The sequence below is a fragment of the Euphorbia lathyris genome, chromosome 7 (assembly GCF_963576675.1).
Source record: "Euphorbia lathyris chromosome 7, ddEupLath1.1, whole genome shotgun sequence".
Classification (NCBI taxonomy): domain Eukaryota; kingdom Viridiplantae; phylum Streptophyta; class Magnoliopsida; order Malpighiales; family Euphorbiaceae; genus Euphorbia; species Euphorbia lathyris.
Window position 1 is genome coordinate 17,579,092 of NC_088916.1, and position 17,993 is coordinate 17,597,084.

The following is a 17,993-nucleotide window of genomic DNA, read 5'->3' on the forward strand; positions in this document are numbered from 1 at the left end:
TTGATTATTTATTCAACCTTTTGCTTAGCGAAGAACATAAATGGGACATAAAGTAAAACATATTATGCCAACATGGAACAATGTTAGCAATTATTAGAATCTACATTTGTTGCTATGTACCTGTTTTACTTCCAATAAAACACAAAATCCTCATGCTACTGTTTCCACTCATGAATCATGATGGGAGGAGGTATCAGCAGAATAGTAATCACATGCAACTATAATCTCGTAGGGTAATGAAAGTTCTTCCAAAATGAAAAATTTAAAACCAGATTATAGCATCTAACATCGTTCACAGCTCACTGATATCGGCAGGATGTAAAGCTGTGTCATAAAGTACAAGCAAACAATGAATTAACGATCTGGAAAGTGCCGAGTTCAAAACACGGTAAAAAAAAAGTATATCAAACACCTTTCTCAAGTGCTTTAGATAGTCCAGAATGCTGTTAATATGGCAAAACAATGTCCTTCTCAAGGCAGAGGCTCTCATTATTTAGAGATAACATCACATCATGGAGCAATCCTCTGAGGATCACGAGGGAAAAGCGATGTTTTACGAATGTTATTCAAACCACAGAATAACATCACCACACGTTCTAACCCCACTCCGAACCCACCATGTGGAGGTGCACCATATCGGAATGCATCAATGTATGTTGCTATGGTACTCACATCAATGCCGCAACTCTTTGCACGTTCTTCCAACAATTCTGGTACATGGACACGTTGAGCTCCTGAAATGATTTCCTCACCTCGAATAAAGACATCAAAGGAATTACTATATTTTGGATTATCGTAGCATGGCATTGTGTAGAATGGCCTGACAGCTAAAGGGTATCGATGAAGTATGTAAAACTCGGTCCCATACTTTTCCAAAACTAGCTGGCCTAGTTTTCTCTCTGCTTCTGTGTTCAAGTCTCCATAAGGATCAACTTCAACTCCTGCTTCAGTGAGCATTTGAATCCCTTCTTCAAATTTTAGCCGTAGAGTCTTCCGCAGGTACTTCAAAGGTTCAAATGGATATTGCCTCCGAATAGCTTCAAGTTCCTTCGGGCACCTCTCATTCAAATAGTCAAACATTGTGACAAATAATCGATCAACAATATCCATTACCTGCACAGAGGAAACTCAAGTTCAATGTTACATCACTCAATTCAAATGACAACCAAATAAAAACTAAATCCCACCTCGGAATAGTGTTTCTTTATCTCCAATTCAACATCAAGACCAACAAACTCACACAGATGCCTGTGGGTGTACGAATCCTCTGCTCTGAAAACAGGACCAACCTCAAAAACACGCTCTTTATCCCCGCATATGGCCATTTGCTTGTGAAGCTGAGGAGACTGAGCCAAGCATGCAGGTTGGCCTTTGTAGTCTAGTCTAAATACAGCAGAACCACCTTCACTTGAGCCAGCAATCAATTTTGGGGTGTGGATTTCATCAAAGCCTTCTGATTCTAAGAATTTTCTAAATATCTGCACATTAGTGTAACTTGTTTGAAAAGAGATACTCAGAAAGTATAAATGCAATAGGGGAAGATGATAAAATTAAAGTTAAGCCCAGCATGTAGACCTATAGCATATTCACCATATAACTGAGACAGCATAAAAACTGTGGGATTGCTTCAAAAAAAAAAAAAAACTGTGGGATGAAATAGCAGCTGTAGAAGTGCTAAAGAAATTCTTTTGTTACAGGCATAAAAGGAGATAGGTAAATTTAATCAAACACAGATTATAAGGGAAAAGAAATTAATGAGAACAAGGTTAGAGCAGTGGAATGCACAAGTTCAATGAACATACTTTTAAAAAAGAAAAAGAGTGCAGAATGAGCTTTGAAGAGTCGGATATTTCACTTATATTGTAAGAAGACCAAGGTAATATTTAACTCATGATTTGAATATCAATAAATAATATAACAAAGTAAAATTTTGCGTCCAGAACAAGTTAATATGATGCTGAAATAGATCTTCAAAATACGTAGTCAAACACAGCATTGAAATGTTCATTAACATTCAGCACACACAACAGTCCAACTCCAAAACAAGGTTTAGAAGAACAATGGACCCACTTCGCAACTTCCTGTCAACAACCATAAGGAATGAACACTTGAACCTTTGGGGAAAAAAATAAAGAACAACATGAACTTACACATGACAGTCCAACTGCAAAACAAGTTTCACAAGATCAATTGAGCTACTTGATGCAACTACAGTTCGTTCTTGACAACATGCAGACTCACTAGTTTCTATTATTACTGAAAGACCACTTTTTGCATATAATTAGTTAACCCATTATTTAAAAACAAAAACAACTATACAAACACAAGACAAGACCGATGATCCAGTGAATATTTCACAAGCATGCTCATCTTGGACAAAACATGCCAATCCTGAAATATCTAACCTATAAAACAAGCATGCAAATGCAGACGTCGAGAACATTGCCAAAAAAGGAAAGATAGTTAAAGGAATATAGAATAAAGAAATAACAAAGAATCTCACACTCCCAACTTCACTCTGGATACGAAAAATCCCTTGGTTAGCAGGTGTTCGAATATCGAGAACTCTGTAATTCAAGCGGGTGTCCTGATTAACCCGGACATATTGAACTCCAGCCTACACCATTCAAAAAAGTCCAACAAATGTCATTACAGCATACAATTTCTAATCAAGCTGGCAGTACAAAGTTGTGTTTATCCGGGTGGTATGCAGAATCAGAAACCTTCCTCGTTCTTTTATCAAGCTAAAGAGAAAAATTAGTAAAGAAACCTGTACCTGCAAACCTTCTTCGATGTCTTTCTCACTTCTAGCTGCATCATCAATATTAATAGGCAGTGTTGGCAGAGCTTTGCTAATACAAAAGAGTTTCCGCACTTGAACTTCAACCTGTATGCAAGAAAAAGGAACAGCTTAAAAAAAGTAGCTGTTTTGCAACATGAAAAGATCAATTTTCAGGGAATAGTAACGATAATAACGTTAAGCTCTCCATAGATATATAGGTGAACAAGGTTTATTCTAGTAATTTTCTTTTATCTACATTTGGAAGATAATGAAAGCAATGGAATGTAAAATATTAGATTAACCTTGTTTGGAAGTTCTATTTGGAGAGTGAATGAAGGTCAATGGGAGTTAACATTTTACTCCCATTAACTCTAATACTTAACCTCCAGATTGGGGGTTAATGGGAGTAATGGAAACTTTTTTAATGGGAGCTAATTTAGATTCTGTAAACTTCCAAGCAATGTTAACTTTTATCCTTCATTTCCCATTTCCCATTTCCTCCTCTAACTCTCGGCTCCATTAACCTATCAACTCCCAAATCTATTCAATGCTATTCTTTTTCCTAATCTAAGAACCCTAATTTAACGCATATAATTGAAATAAAACAAAACAACAATTCACAAACCTGCTGTGAAGTTCCCTTGATAGGATCAGAAGGGACTGAAACCAATCCCCGAACTTCGACTATACTTTCACGGCTAAGCCCTGCCGCGAACTTGACCATCTTATCACTGACCAAGTCAGCCTGAACAGTGACCACACACTGAACAGTGAAGCCTCTCTGTCTAATTACAACAAAAGCCATTTTCTTACCGACGGGCCTTGTCGTCTGGGCGCGTCCCCTTATCAAGACCTCTTTATCTTTCAAATCCTCATTTAGATCTCCCACTCTTGTCCAGTGGCTGAGATCCGCCTCCTCTTTCGACTGCAATTCAGATAGCGGCACATCACCGTAATTGGCAGCCAATGGATCTTCCTTGTCCTCAACCGTAAGAGACGTAGTTGCGGAAGCCAAAGCAGCTTCCTGACGGCGGCGTAACTTTTCCTGCTTAGCGGCCTCCTTCTTTGCCGCCTTCTTGCTTATGGCTTTGGCTGATTCGTCGTCTCCTGGCTCCATTTGGTAGGGCGAAATGAGGAACTAATCAGTTTGTGACCTTTTGTAAGCGTATTTTCTACTCTTTGTACAAGTCTATATCCATATAAGTGCCGCCGCTGCTGCAACTTGGGATTAAAGGGTAAATTACACGTATAGCTCTTCAACTTTGAACTTGTTCTTCAAACACTCAACAAAAATTTACATCTAACTTCATAAATCGTTCACAATTTTTTCAAACTTTTTAATTATTATTTTTGTGTGTATACGTGTCTTTAATATATTGCTGAAGAGTGATGATATAAGACACAAGTTTAGAGAAGATAACGAGATTCATGATTTCATAGAATGTTTCGTTAATCAATTGTATAATCATATTACTTTAACAATTCAATCCACCTCATTTGTCTCAAATTTAACTTCATGTAAGAATTAAATTCTTATAATCGGTAAGAATCTAAATTGTTTTGCCTTCAAGGCAATGCCATCATATCTACCCGTGAACAATGATCCCCAATCAAATATCATCAATTGGTTAAATGTCAAAGCCAACGATGCTTGCACATTCTGAAATAGTGCTTGCATTAGAGCTTCCATCATAAAAATGGTTTTGGAAAACCATTACATACCCTAAATCATGTCAAGTGCTCCTCTTAAAGCATTACCACCCGACCCAACGAGTGAATTTTAACCTACTAAACCTTCACTAGATGTCTGGCCAGTAGAATCATTTCCATGGGATGACATAATTCTTAAATGTGAAATGTAGTGTTGAAAGAATCATGTTCATGGTTCCTAAAATGGAATAACACTTTGTAATATTCTCTAGGAATCCAAAAATTGATGCTCTCGTGCCAAACCCCATCTCTCTGACCACATATAGCACGCCTTTATATCACATTGCTGACAGCCTCAAAAACAGATTTAATCATCGAACTCCATGATAAAGATAAATATCAATAAATTTAATGTCATAAGTTGAAAACTGAAACTTCTAAAACACAGTTAGGACGACATGGACTTTCAAATTACAACATGGTGAAAATATGGAAATTCAAAACACCAATTTCAAAATAAATATACTTGCCCGAAAGCTACAAATCCACTAACTAACGTGATAATATCCCAAAAATAGATAAATATTTCCCAAACAACTAATATACATGTTAGGGAAATGAATGGTTGATATGGCTTGCCAACTTAATACAATATTAACAAGAAACTCTTCTGTCAAACCGAACTTCAATCTGAAAATATCAACGTGGCACAAATTGAGTTGTCAACTCAATAAATCACAGCATCCTCATATATACATGCACAAAATATCAAAACATTATATCTCACACAACTTAGTATACCATCAAACTTATCTAACATATTAACTGACAACAATCATTTGACATCATATTAGGATTAAACTTATCAATTTACTTAAAATAATAAGCCCAATGATATATTTGTAACCAGTGCGTTTTTTTCACGTTCATATCAACAATCATAACATATTTCAAGTATCCATGTATTTATGTCCCTATATCAAAACTATTCTCCATATCGTGACTATTATTGATATTCATATTGGCACAATAATAACTCACCTTGTAAAACCCCCATATCGAGATGCTCCATATTGATTGCGGTATTGTGATCACAGATTCAAAAAATAAGACCATTACTCTTACCTGCTAAAGCTACCAATATTGAGATCAATAGGTGTTCGATTCATTTACAGTAGGTAGAAATGTCCAAGTCAAAGTTTTTTTTAAAAAAATTATCGTTCAATGACTCCAAATTCAGCTAATGCGGTTGAGCTTCACAACCTTATCTCTCCTACTTACTTGCAACATCTTCAATATATGGAATGTGAACCAAAATCTTTAAGATACAGAATTTGCACAAGAATTGTTTATGCTATGAAAGAGCATTCAATAGATGTTGAATGAATGTTAGGCCAATATCATGATTCGTGAATCACATGAAGTTGTAATTATTTGCTTAATTATTGTTCAAAACCCTAGCTAAGGAGATAGTTAATATACTATTTATAAATATACAAATGAACCATGTAAATATATTCTTTGTACATTAAATATATGATTACATATTTTAGATTACCTTCTGAAATGTCTTAAATGTCTTAAAAGTTGAAGTTTTTAGTGAGAATTAGTCAATTATAATAATAAAAAATTGTTACACAAAAATGGGGTTTTTTTTTGAAAGAATAGACTTTATTAACCAATATCAGAAACAAGAACATTAGTAAGAAACGGAGGCGACGCTTGCCACTCTCCCCGCACAGACACATATACGACTGCTCTAGCAAGTGCATGGGCAGTCCTATTCGATGAGTGTTTTACAAATGAAATAGAACAATCAACTAAATCATGTAACAAATGAATACAATCAATAATCAAACTCGACCGATATGACAGATCATAAGCAGGATGAATAATAGCTTGAACAACTAATAAGCAATCAGACTGAATTTGCACATTTCCGATGACCATCACCTTGAGCCAACTTAACGCCTCCTTTATTGACATAATCTCCACCGTTAACAGTTCGAAACAACCAATGAACGCCCTATGAGCCGTAGCCAAGCACCGCCCACTACGCCAAAACCCTCTTCAGACGATGGTTAAAAATCATCGTCCTGCAAGATATAAATCTGTCACGGGGCTCGCTTCCATCTATATATTGCATCTTCAGACGACAGTCAGGTTCTGTCATGTTTCGTCATCACACATGATATTAGTCTATTTTCTTACTGTCATTTTACCCTTGTTACGATGCAGCTTATTTATTACTGTCGTCACCTTTTTTTTTGGTAGAAAATGAAAAGAAAAACGAACAACAACAAACTACCCAGGAATTAGCCTAGGGAAGCTAACCCCAATCCTATCTTCTAAGAGAAGATGCGAGATGAAACTAGGGGAAACAGGAAGGGTAGTAACGCCTAACGTCCCTTCATGGCCCGCCGCCGCCAAGCGATCAGCAACACGATTCTGCTCTCTAAAAATGTGTCTGAACTCTACGAACTCAAAGGAGGAGCAAAGCCTTATAATAGCTTTGATGAGGTTGCGACTGTTAAGACCCATAGAATGATTCTCAGAAATCATTTTGATTGCTTCCAAATTATCAGACTCCACAGAGAGCCTCTTAACACCCAGCCTTTTAGCAAGATTGATTCCAGTAAGAATAGCCCAGAGCTCCGCAGAAAAGGAAGAACCCAACCCTAAATTCTGGGAGAACCCAGAAAGCCATGCGCCCCCTGCATCTCTAAGCACACCTCCAGCCGCAATCTTACCGTTACTGAGGCAGGAACCATCAGTATTCAGCTTCACAACCCCCTCTCTTGGCCTGCTCCATCCCACGAGATGGACATCACAACACTGAGAGGCTCTGGCAAGGGACTCTCCTTTGAAACCATCGATAATAGAGAAAAGTTTTTTCGAGAAGAAATCAGCTAAGTTTGTCATAAAAACAGTTTTATCTCCAAAAATCACCTCGTTTCTCCATTTCCAAACTTGGTGACAGATAATAGCAAAGAAAATGTCACCATGCTCCATGTATGGAAGCAACTTTCCTCTAACACCATCAGAGAACCAGTCGACCTCAGAATGTGCCATGAAGGAAGAGAAAATATGGCGTGGGAGAATTTTCCTCCAAACCTCTTTACTATTAGAGCAATCTCTAAGAGCATGGCACAAAGTCTCAACATGGCCTCTGCATCTACTGCAAGCTCCAGAATCAGCCAAGTGCCTTCTGTGCCTATCCGAATTAGTAAGAAGCCTGTCCTTAACGCCCAGCCACAGGAAACTCCTAATACGGAAAGGAACTTTAAGGGTCCAAATCGACTTCCACACATCCGAGGGAGGATCAGATCTAAAGAGAGAGAAAGCTTCAAAGCCGATTTGCAAGAATAAACTCCATTGTTAGTCAGCGCCCAACAGTGCCTATCCAAGTCTTCCTCTTGATTACTCACCTTCACTCCCCGCATTCTAAGGAGAGTCTTAAGGCTAAAAAAAGTATCAAACTTTGACCAGATCCAGTCCCCTTCCGAGTCAACCACATCGGCAATCCTCCAGTTGCGTATATCACTAGGCGGGGGGGAAGAACACACCTCAATTAACGGTTTATCCCCAATCCAGTTATCAAACCAGAAACTAATGGACTTACCATTCCCCACCTCCAGGCCAACTCCCGAGCAGAACTCATCAAACACAGCACTAAGTCCTTTCCAGAGGAAGGAACAATTAGCAACTCTCTCCTTCGGGCCCCCGAAGATTTTGTCTTTCCGATACTTACCACAAAGGAGGCGAACCCAAAGAGAGGAGGGGTTTTGCCACATACGCCAAAGGAGTTTCATTAATAAAACTTTATTATTGTCCTTTGCTTTCCTAATACCCAGACCCCCAGAATCTTTAGGCTAGTAAACCTCACTCCAAGGTACAAGATGGATCTTCCTGCCCTCCGCAGCTTCCCCCCACAGGAACCTACGGTTAATCTTGTCAAGATCATTAAGCACAAGATCCGGAAGCTTACAAGCCTGCATGATGTGATTGGGAGCAGCACAATTAACAGATTGAATTAACGTGAGGCGGCCAGCGAGAGACAGAGTCTTGGCTTTCCAAGTGACACACTTCGAATTAGCTTTATCCAAAGTCTCTTTGAAGGAGCCTTTAGACACACGCTCACTGTGGAGGGGAACGCCCAGATACTTCCCAAGAGAATCAGTAAGAGGAATACCTGAGAGATCACTTAATCTCTTACAGACTCTCTGATTCATATTCTTAGAGCACATCATCTTAGATTTCTGGATATTAAGCTTCTGCCCAGAGGCCGAACAAAAACAATCCAGAATATCCATAATGACTCTCAACTGCTCCTCATTACCCTCAAGAAAGATAAGGACATCATCTGCAAAGAATAAGTGAGTCACCTAGGGACAGAAGCTGTTGATCGCCACAGGGTGGAAACTCCCATTATCAATCGCATCCTGAATCAGGTGAGAGAGCCTCTCCATAGCAATAACAAAAAGGAAAGGGCTCATAGGATCCCCCTGACGGATTCCTCTGCCCGGGGAAAATTAAAACCGTCAGGTTAGCGTGTGGGAAATTGACATATTTAATTTGAGATGATAGTTCGTATAATAATTTCTGCCGTTATAGCCTGTTTAGATGGTACACGTCTTAATCAATCATGTCAAAGGATTTTTTTTCATGTGACATAAACATTAATTTTAATGTCTTTTTATTGCTGTTTAGATGACATTTTTGAAAATTAAAATGTCACTTTATGTCTTCTTCCTCGTTTGAATTTCTGGTTTTTATACCTGAATACAGAAACATTCTAAAATATGAAGATTAAATTTTGTATATCAATGGTTTTAATTTTATTGGAGACCAATACTCATAATATGTTTACATTTGTGCCTAACGTCAGTCCATATCTTGAATAACCAATACATTTCTGAATTAAAACACAAAAAAATAACAATCTTCCATAAGTCAATCCATATCTTGGAGTAATAATTAGGCCTATAATCCCAAAGGTCTTGGTATCTGCAAAAGCCAAGCAGGTCATTAATATTACACACAACCCTAAACTTAGTAGTAATTACGTGACCCTTTCCCTTTCACGGCCTTTCACTTACCACAATCATATCACTATAAATATATGCATCATAATTCAGAATCATACCTTCAACAACCAGAAAACTTACCAACAATGAATCCCCTTGTTGAAACTCTAAGAGACATAATTGCTGACTTGAATAAGTTGTACAATGAGAACCCAATGTGGCTTCTGGCCATCAATGGTACATATGTCAATCCATAGTTGTTCCGTAACCCTTCCTGGTTTCTTCTGTGTATTTCTAATGATTCTTCTTGGGTGATAACGTACATGTCCTCTCGATGGTACTTTCTTCACATGGTCGATCAGGACGAAAGGCCCCCAATACACCCAATATGAAAGGGGTGTGTTTGAATCAGAATCAGCTACCCTCCGGATTTCCCAAACAGACCTGCAAGAGTAATATTAACTCAGATCAGTAAGATATAATCACCTACATGAAACATACACTAATAAATCTCTCCTCTTATTCTCAGTTTTGGTTCCGGAATAGGATATATCATCCTAACGTGGCTCCTCAGGGGTTGATTCAACTTCCCCGTATCCTTAATAACCATCACTTTTCCACTACCACGGTATAATACGACCATTTATCTATTTCATTTGATAAACATACAACATCATATTTTTGTTCTAATTATTCTATGCATTTTGTAGTGTCTGTGGCACATATATGGTCTACTTCTACAGCCCCACAATGAGGAGCCATATCCTGGCCAAGAAGCAGTTGCTGAGCAATACCGCAGCAACATGGAAGAGTATGAGGGGATCGCCTGGATATGGACTGAGGAGTATGCAAAGTGGATATGAGGGTGTCCAAATCTCCTAAACTATCTTGGCTAAGAGAAAGGAGAATCAGAAGGCAATGTGAGATCCAAATGTGGTTCTCATTCCAATTCCAATTTTCCTTTCTATAGTCAAAATAGTTAAGGAGCTTTGGACCTTTAATTCCCCCCCTTTTGTAATATATAACGTAAAGCTTTGTGCTCCTAAACTGACCATTTTATAATGCTCCTTCCACTTGGTAATGAGGGTTATGATGATGTCACCACAAGGGACTTTGTTTGTGCTGAATATGAAGGGTGTTCAAATCTCCTAAGCTGTCTTGGCTAAGTGAAAGGAGACTTGAAAGGCAATGTGATATCCAAATGTGGTTCTCATTCCAATTCCAAATTTCCTTTCACTAGTCAAAACAGCTAAGGAACTTTGGACTGTCAATCGAAAGGCAACACTCATCCCCCTTTTTATAATATAACGTAGAGCTTTGCTATTCAGTTTGTATGTATGTGCAACTAGACTAAACTGACCCTTTTACAATGCTCCTTCCACTTGGGTTGTACTCGTGGTACTCTAAACTTGGTAATGAGGTTTATGATGCTGTCAAAACAAGGGACTATGTTTGTGCTTAATGCATCATAAACCTATCACCATCTTTAATGTTGTTGTTACGATATCAAACCGAGTGGAAAAGAACATAGTAAGAGTATGGCCAATGCACATACATAACCCTTTATGTAGAGCTTGTTATTCAGTTCGTATGTATATGTATATTCTATCTAATCAAAATATATCTTATCATTTGCAAGCCATATCAGTACATGCAATTAGCCTAAATTTACCCTTTAATACATGCTTCATACATGCTTCATAAACGAATTGCATTCAGAATCCTTACTTATCATCATAGGTCAGGTTCAAATAAAAATGAGCCAGTTGAGTTCATAACATTTTTAGCTTTAAGAGTATGCCTAACATGCTATAACAAGTAGACAACTTATTCAAGTGAACATGCTATAACAAGTAGACAACTTATTCGTGCATGTCTATTCTTTACTTATTCAAGACAACTTATTCCTTACTTATCATCATATGTCATGTTCAAATAAAAAAGAGTATGGTGATATCTTATCAGTACATGCAATTAGCCTAAATTTACCTTTTAATACATGCTTCATACATGCTCAATGACCCTTTTACAATGTTCCTCTAATACTTGATGCATGATTAATAAGCTACATGCCCAAATGAACAATCGTACACATACTCATACAGAACCTCAAACATAAACATCAACAGAACATCATACATAAACATGTTTCATACACATACACATACTCAATCACTTCTAGCAGTATAACTCATAGGTGTAAGAGTAGTGTCAATCTCAATGAACATTCAAAGCTTTAGAGTATGCCTAATCAGCCACATGCTTAATGACCCTTTTACAATGTTCCTCTAATACTTGATGCATGATGAATAAGCTACATGCCCAAATGAACAATCATACACATACTCATACAGAACCTCAAACATAAACATCAATAGAACATTATACATAAACATGTTTCATACACATACACATACTCAATCACTTCTAGCAGTATAACTCATAGGTGTAAGAGTAGTGCCAATCTCAATGAATAGTGAAAGCTTTAGAGTATGCCTAATCAGCCACATGTTTAATGATCATTCATACATAAACTCCATGAGTCCTAGCTTCCTAAACAGTTATATCTAACCAACCAGTTCATACCAATCATTTCATCATCACCCAAAACATCATACATATATGTAATCGTTCAGTTCAAACCCACATAACAATATATATACTAAATCAGGCTAGTTTCCTAAATCAATGAGTTCTAGGTTACAAAAACAGTACATCAAACATACATAATCACTCTTCTAAAGGCATGACCAATCAGTTCAAACCAACATAACATTAATATATATTCAGTAAGTTAAAGAAATCTTCCCATATGCTAAAGGCATGAATTGATGGACAATCTCTTCAGTCAGTCTTCCCATGTACTGAAGCATTCTTACTATCCCTGCAAATAGTGTTCAAATAAAAAGGAATCAGATGAGTTCATACCATCTACTGTATCAGGCACTACCTTGCCTTAGATTAAAAAAGATAAAGACCCAAGCTTTACAGCAGTGAATCTAAATACGATAAAATCACTGTAGCTAAGCGAGAGATCTAAACCTTTCAACGATAGGTCTGAAAATCACAAAATCATTATACCATCTGCTGAAATCGACATAAATCAAAGTAAATCGGATGAGGAAAAGATAGAGTAAGGAACAATGATACTCTAATACAGCTAGGAACGAAGAAAATATGGCTTACCGGTACCATGTTTCGAGCTCACCCAGTGATTACATGTTCAAATCAACCACGGAGATAGAGCGGGATAAGAGGGATGAGAGGGATGAAGCTTGCGTAACCTAAACTGGGGTTTGGGATTGAGAGAGGGTTTATATATCAGCTGAAATTTCAGTCAAATGATATAGAGCGCTTAAAATTTGGTATGGCCGCGTAAGTGAAATTTCATTTGCCGCTTTTTTATTTTCGGCATACAATGACATTCATTTATTAGAAGTGTCATCTGTTGAGCGCATCAAATTTAACAAAAATGCGCGTTTTCTTTGGATGACAGGATTCTGTAATGGTAATGTCATCTGAGAATCGAGCGCATTTTTTATTTCGTCTTCAGATGAAATACAGTTAAAATACTGTCACGAAAAATATTCAGACGACACGAAAACAAATGTTTGTCATGTATCTTGTGTCATGTGAAAGGGAAAATGGCATAGTGGTCCCTCATGATCTCAAAGCAAAAAAAACAAAGGAACAGTACCCATCGGTAGTAAAAATCCATGCATCCACATTAAGCACAAACTTACCCTCATCAGGTGGACTCCATTTTCCAGATCATGCTATCTGACCATCAGCAACCAACGAGTGACTAACCCGAGCTTGAGACCATTCGAACCAAGCTCTTCGAGCTAGTAAAACAATCTGAGATGAAGAAATGGCTACAGCATTCCAAACCACATTATTCCTTCTATTCCATAAACTCCAAATCAAGAACAACACCTCACCAATTAGAGGTTTAGGCGCAGCCCGCAACAACTCCTTAAGGCAATCTTCAAAATTTTGAATTCCATTCATTCTATCATCCCCAAAAAATTCAGCCCAGGCAAGCCTTGCTGTCATAAAGCTCACAAAGATATGAGTAACCGATTTCGAAGCGTTAGAACATACAGGGCACAAGTTTGAAATAGGCACATGACAAAATTAGTAGCTGGGCTTAGGTAAGAGACTTTCATGCTTTGCTTGAACTGCAATCTGGATCTCCTTATGAAATTTTGCAATTTGAAGTCTTATTGAGGTTCATATTGATATAGAAGAACAATTTAGTGAGTTATAGGAAAGTTTATATTCAACTTGAGCCTATAAATTCCTGATCAAGTGTTCTTAAGTAGGACAACGACACTCTTCTTGGCACCTAGGCAATTGAGGAAGCAATGCCTCCCAACACATTGAGTGCCACATCCTGAAAATTTGCTGGAGGTGTTGGTTATTGATTTTTGGGGAATAGTATATGGTTGTGGTGCTTTGATAGTTTCATCTCATATGATATTTACCCTGGTGTTTATCCTAACGTACCAGAAATATGGATCACAAAGGTTTATAAAGCAGTTAGGTTGGTTGGTTGCTGTTGTTCAGAGCCTTTTAATTATATCATCATGCAAACATTATGTAGACGATATTGTTGTTGTGTGGTATATTGTCAATTTAATAGTATTCTTTATAGATAATAAATTACCAGAACTCCCCAATTGTTCCACTAGAGTTGCATCTCTAATGTTGCCATTGAGTAACAAAGACAGAGACTCGAAAAACAAAGAAGGGAATCACAATATCATTAATGGGAATGCTCGAGACCATGCAGATTGGAGGTAGAGAAGTCAAGTGAATGACAAGATTGTAGAAGATCCGAAAACAGTTTACAGAGATAGTGATGCAATGAACAAAGTGTATATAATGGAATCAGTTAGCAGAGAAGACTACTACAAATTATATCTCAGGAATGAATCTAATATGGATAGTGGTGGTATATTTGACTTGTAATCCTAAAGAAAATGAAAATATGAGCAACACATGTGTACATTTTGCAATCTTTGCCTTCTCTTGAAACAATAACGATGTCATCAACATTGTATCAAGCAAATTTTCCTTGCTATTGAAATTGCTTAGAGTGTTTCCTGGAATTGTTTAGAGTGTTCCCTCATATGCCCTGGTATAAATCTGAACTTATTGACGTTTCTAAATGCAGCGGTATGGATTCTTCAACTGCTCTCCCGATGTAGATGACATGGATTCTTCAACTTCTCTCCCACTATGGACGTCCCACTCTGCTCATATGAATTAAGTTGTTAGCAAAACTCTACCTTGTATTTTCAGGGATTGTAAAAAATAAGCATGCATATTACTTATATGCATGCCTTTACTTTTTCTGTAATAATATTATTGTGTAATTGCATTCATCGTGTTCATTATATTGAAATCAATGTGTGTTTTGCGTTTCACATTTTGTCCTATTTTGGCTCTATTATAAGTTTAATTCAAATTCTTACTGATTTGAGTTGTATCTACTGCTTTTGAGTTTACATGTTGCATATTACTAAGTTTAATTCAAATCGTAGATAGCAGTAAACACTAATTCTAATATGAAGCACTACCAATTAACATTAACGCAAACATAAATTCTAAAAATATGGCTAATCATTGGTCTTATTTAATGAGCAGGAAACAAAATTGTGAATCAAAGAGTTATACACAATGTCATTGCAAAGAAAGTGAACCAAAGAGTTATACACAATGTCATTGCAAAGAAAATTGGTAAACTAAAGTTATACACAATGTTATTGCAAAGAAAATTGGTAAGTTAAAGAAAAGCACTCAAAACAGAACAAACCAAAAACATGCCCTTGAATATGATAATAACTAAGTTTAAACATTTAAAACATCTATTAATATCCAAAATAAATCAATACTGCAATTATTAAATGTTCTAAAACTACAAATATAAAATATACAAGATTGAATTTCTCTTACATTCCACGTTCCCGAAATGGATCCTATCAAATATTTGACATTTTCGATGATCATCTTTATTTTAGGTATTCGGGGAATCCTCCTTAATAGACGAAATATTCCTATTATGTCAATGCCACATACACCTAAATTTGACATGTTAAATGTTCAAAACTACAAATCTAAAATGTACCAAAAAAATAAAATATTAATGTGCAAATTTTTAGCATTCAAAGTACACCAAAAACACATTATAACAACTCAATAGCAACATTCTTCTTCGGTACTTAAGAAGCCACGAAATCAACTACTTGGAATTCTGTCTCAACTTTGTGTGCTTTGTCTTCAAACTTCTTCTTACACTGACAAACCAACAACAAATAACAAATCACAAATTATAAAAAACTCAATTACAAGCAGTGATTTGATGTGATTAAAAATAGAAGATCAAGAGCTTAATCTATACTATATATAATTACGGAAGCAGAGAGAATTTACAAGAAGAGTTTTAGAGGCCTTCTGGCTTAGTTGGCATCGTAGGAGCAAAGAGAATAAATGAGTTAATGAGTTCTAATTATCTCTATATAATTAGTACTATATTAATACATTATTTATTTTCAATTAATAGTCCATCAATTAAGTAATAAAATAAAGTAAGAGTTACACGAAGATGAAAAAACATAAAACGAATGAAATCCAAAAGTCACAAATAAACCTATATATAAAGCATGATAGATAGCATTCTATCATTATATTCACTGGCCACCAAAAATCAAAGTCATCATCGACCTTTATTTTTTTATTATGTATTAGTTTTGTTTTTAATCATATAGTTTTTTTATATAATTTTGTTCTGATTTCATTAAGAGATTCATATTTATTTAGGAGCGATTTCCATTGATAAACTGTATTAATAGCATTTTCTTCAAGAATTGTCAGAATTTAGACTTTGATATCTCAAATTGAAGAAATCTGATGGAAAAAGAGGCATGGACAACTGAAATCGGGAAAAGCAAAAGAGTAAAAAATTACAGAAAATCGTTATGTTTCCCAATGTAATATTCTATCATTATATTCATTGGTCACCGAAAATCAATGTAATTATTCGATTTTTTTATATGTAATAGTTAGTTTGTTCTCAATTCATGTTTTGTCATGATTACTATTCTAAGTTTCTTTCTCATTTTTAGTGATGGATTGTATATCTATATTTTATATATAACAGTGGAAGTAGAGAGAAATTGATGAGGAGAGTTTTAGAGGCATTTTTTATTAGTTACCAAAATCGTAACAAAAGAAAATTATAAATATTATATCTAATCTAATTTATATTTAATAGATATAATAAAATAACTTACAAAATATCAAAACGAAAAAAAAATATATGATGACAACATATATGTGAGAATCCATTCAAATTCCATTCATTTAACTTTAATAAATAGTATTAAAACCAATATAATTGAAAAAAAATTATATTTATATTTAATAGATATAATAAATTAACTTATAAAATATCCCAACAAACACAAATTATATAACGATAAAAAATATGTAAGGATCCATTCAAATTCCATTCATTTAACTTTAATAAATAGCATTAAAATCATTATAACTAAAAAAATTTATAACACATTTAATTTTTCGTTGTAATAATTAACACAATATTTAAACCTCCAAACTACTATATAAACTAAATAAAATTTAAAAAAAAAGACAATACTTATTTCAAATTCATGGATTTATCAAAGGATTTAGAAAGCACGTGAAAAAAAAAAATTTGAGAAGAGCTAAAATTTGATTGAAAAAATATCGCTATAAAGTGTAGTAAATATTTTAAAATTGCAAGATTATATAAAAAAAATTTATACAAGAACGAAAATGAAGGATCCTTGCAAACATGTCAACATGGCCAATTGGTTATAACTTCAACAACTTCCAAAAACTATTATCAAGCAATTATAAACGGTTGTTAGTTAATTTATTTATAATTTTTAAATTTAAATTATTTTAAATCAAAATATTAATATCACTATATATAAATGATACAAAATTTTAAAAATATTAAAATATTAAATTTATGTACAAAGCATTTATCACCCGCGCAACGCATGGGCACAATACTAGTTAATATATTAAAATGAAAGACTGTGCATTCAATACAACAAAATCATAATGACCATAGCCCTTAAAATACTTAATGTCAATTTAAGATAATAGGTAATGCTCTTTTATACGAGGAGTCAAGAATAAATGACAATTAAGAGGGTAGCTCTAATTATTTAAAAGAGCATTATTCTAGATGTAAAATAAAGAAATATATGGTAATATGGTCAACTTTGAGTAACATGAGTAAACTTAATGAATTTGTTAAAAACAAGTGAAAGAAAACTAAATCAACAGTTTAAGCTTAAAAACACTAATAATTTATCAGTATGACCAAATCATTAAGGATTGTAAGATCAATACAACAACAACAATAAAGTCATAATCCCAAAATGATTCGGGATCGGCTAACATAAACCATCATATAAAACACGTGAAATCAAGATTGTAAGATCAATAACAGTTAAAATTTCAAACATTCTGTTCTC

At 35.3% G+C, this 17,993-nt stretch overlaps 1 protein-coding gene and 1 pseudogene across 1 annotated transcript; one reads left to right on the forward strand and one right to left on the reverse strand.

Annotated features, from left to right (window-relative positions):
- Nucleotides 1-243: 243 nt before the first annotated feature.
- On the reverse strand, nt 244-3,972 carry LOC136235352 (aspartate--tRNA ligase 2, cytoplasmic-like). Its single transcript, XM_066024981.1, has 5 exons — nt 3,408-3,972; nt 2,777-2,887; nt 2,504-2,617; nt 1,188-1,478; nt 244-1,113 (listed from the first exon to the last, which is right to left on the reverse strand). The coding sequence occupies exons 1-5, from the start codon at nt 3,897-3,899 to the stop codon at nt 511-513; spliced, it is 1,611 nt and encodes a 536-aa protein (XP_065881053.1). The 5' UTR covers nt 3,900-3,972; the 3' UTR covers nt 244-510.
- Nucleotides 3,973-9,605: 5,633 nt separating this feature from the next.
- LOC136236025 (phosphatidylinositol:ceramide inositolphosphotransferase 2-like) lies at nt 9,606-14,433 on the forward strand (annotated as a pseudogene).
- The last annotated feature ends 3,560 nt before the right edge of the window (nt 14,434-17,993 follow it).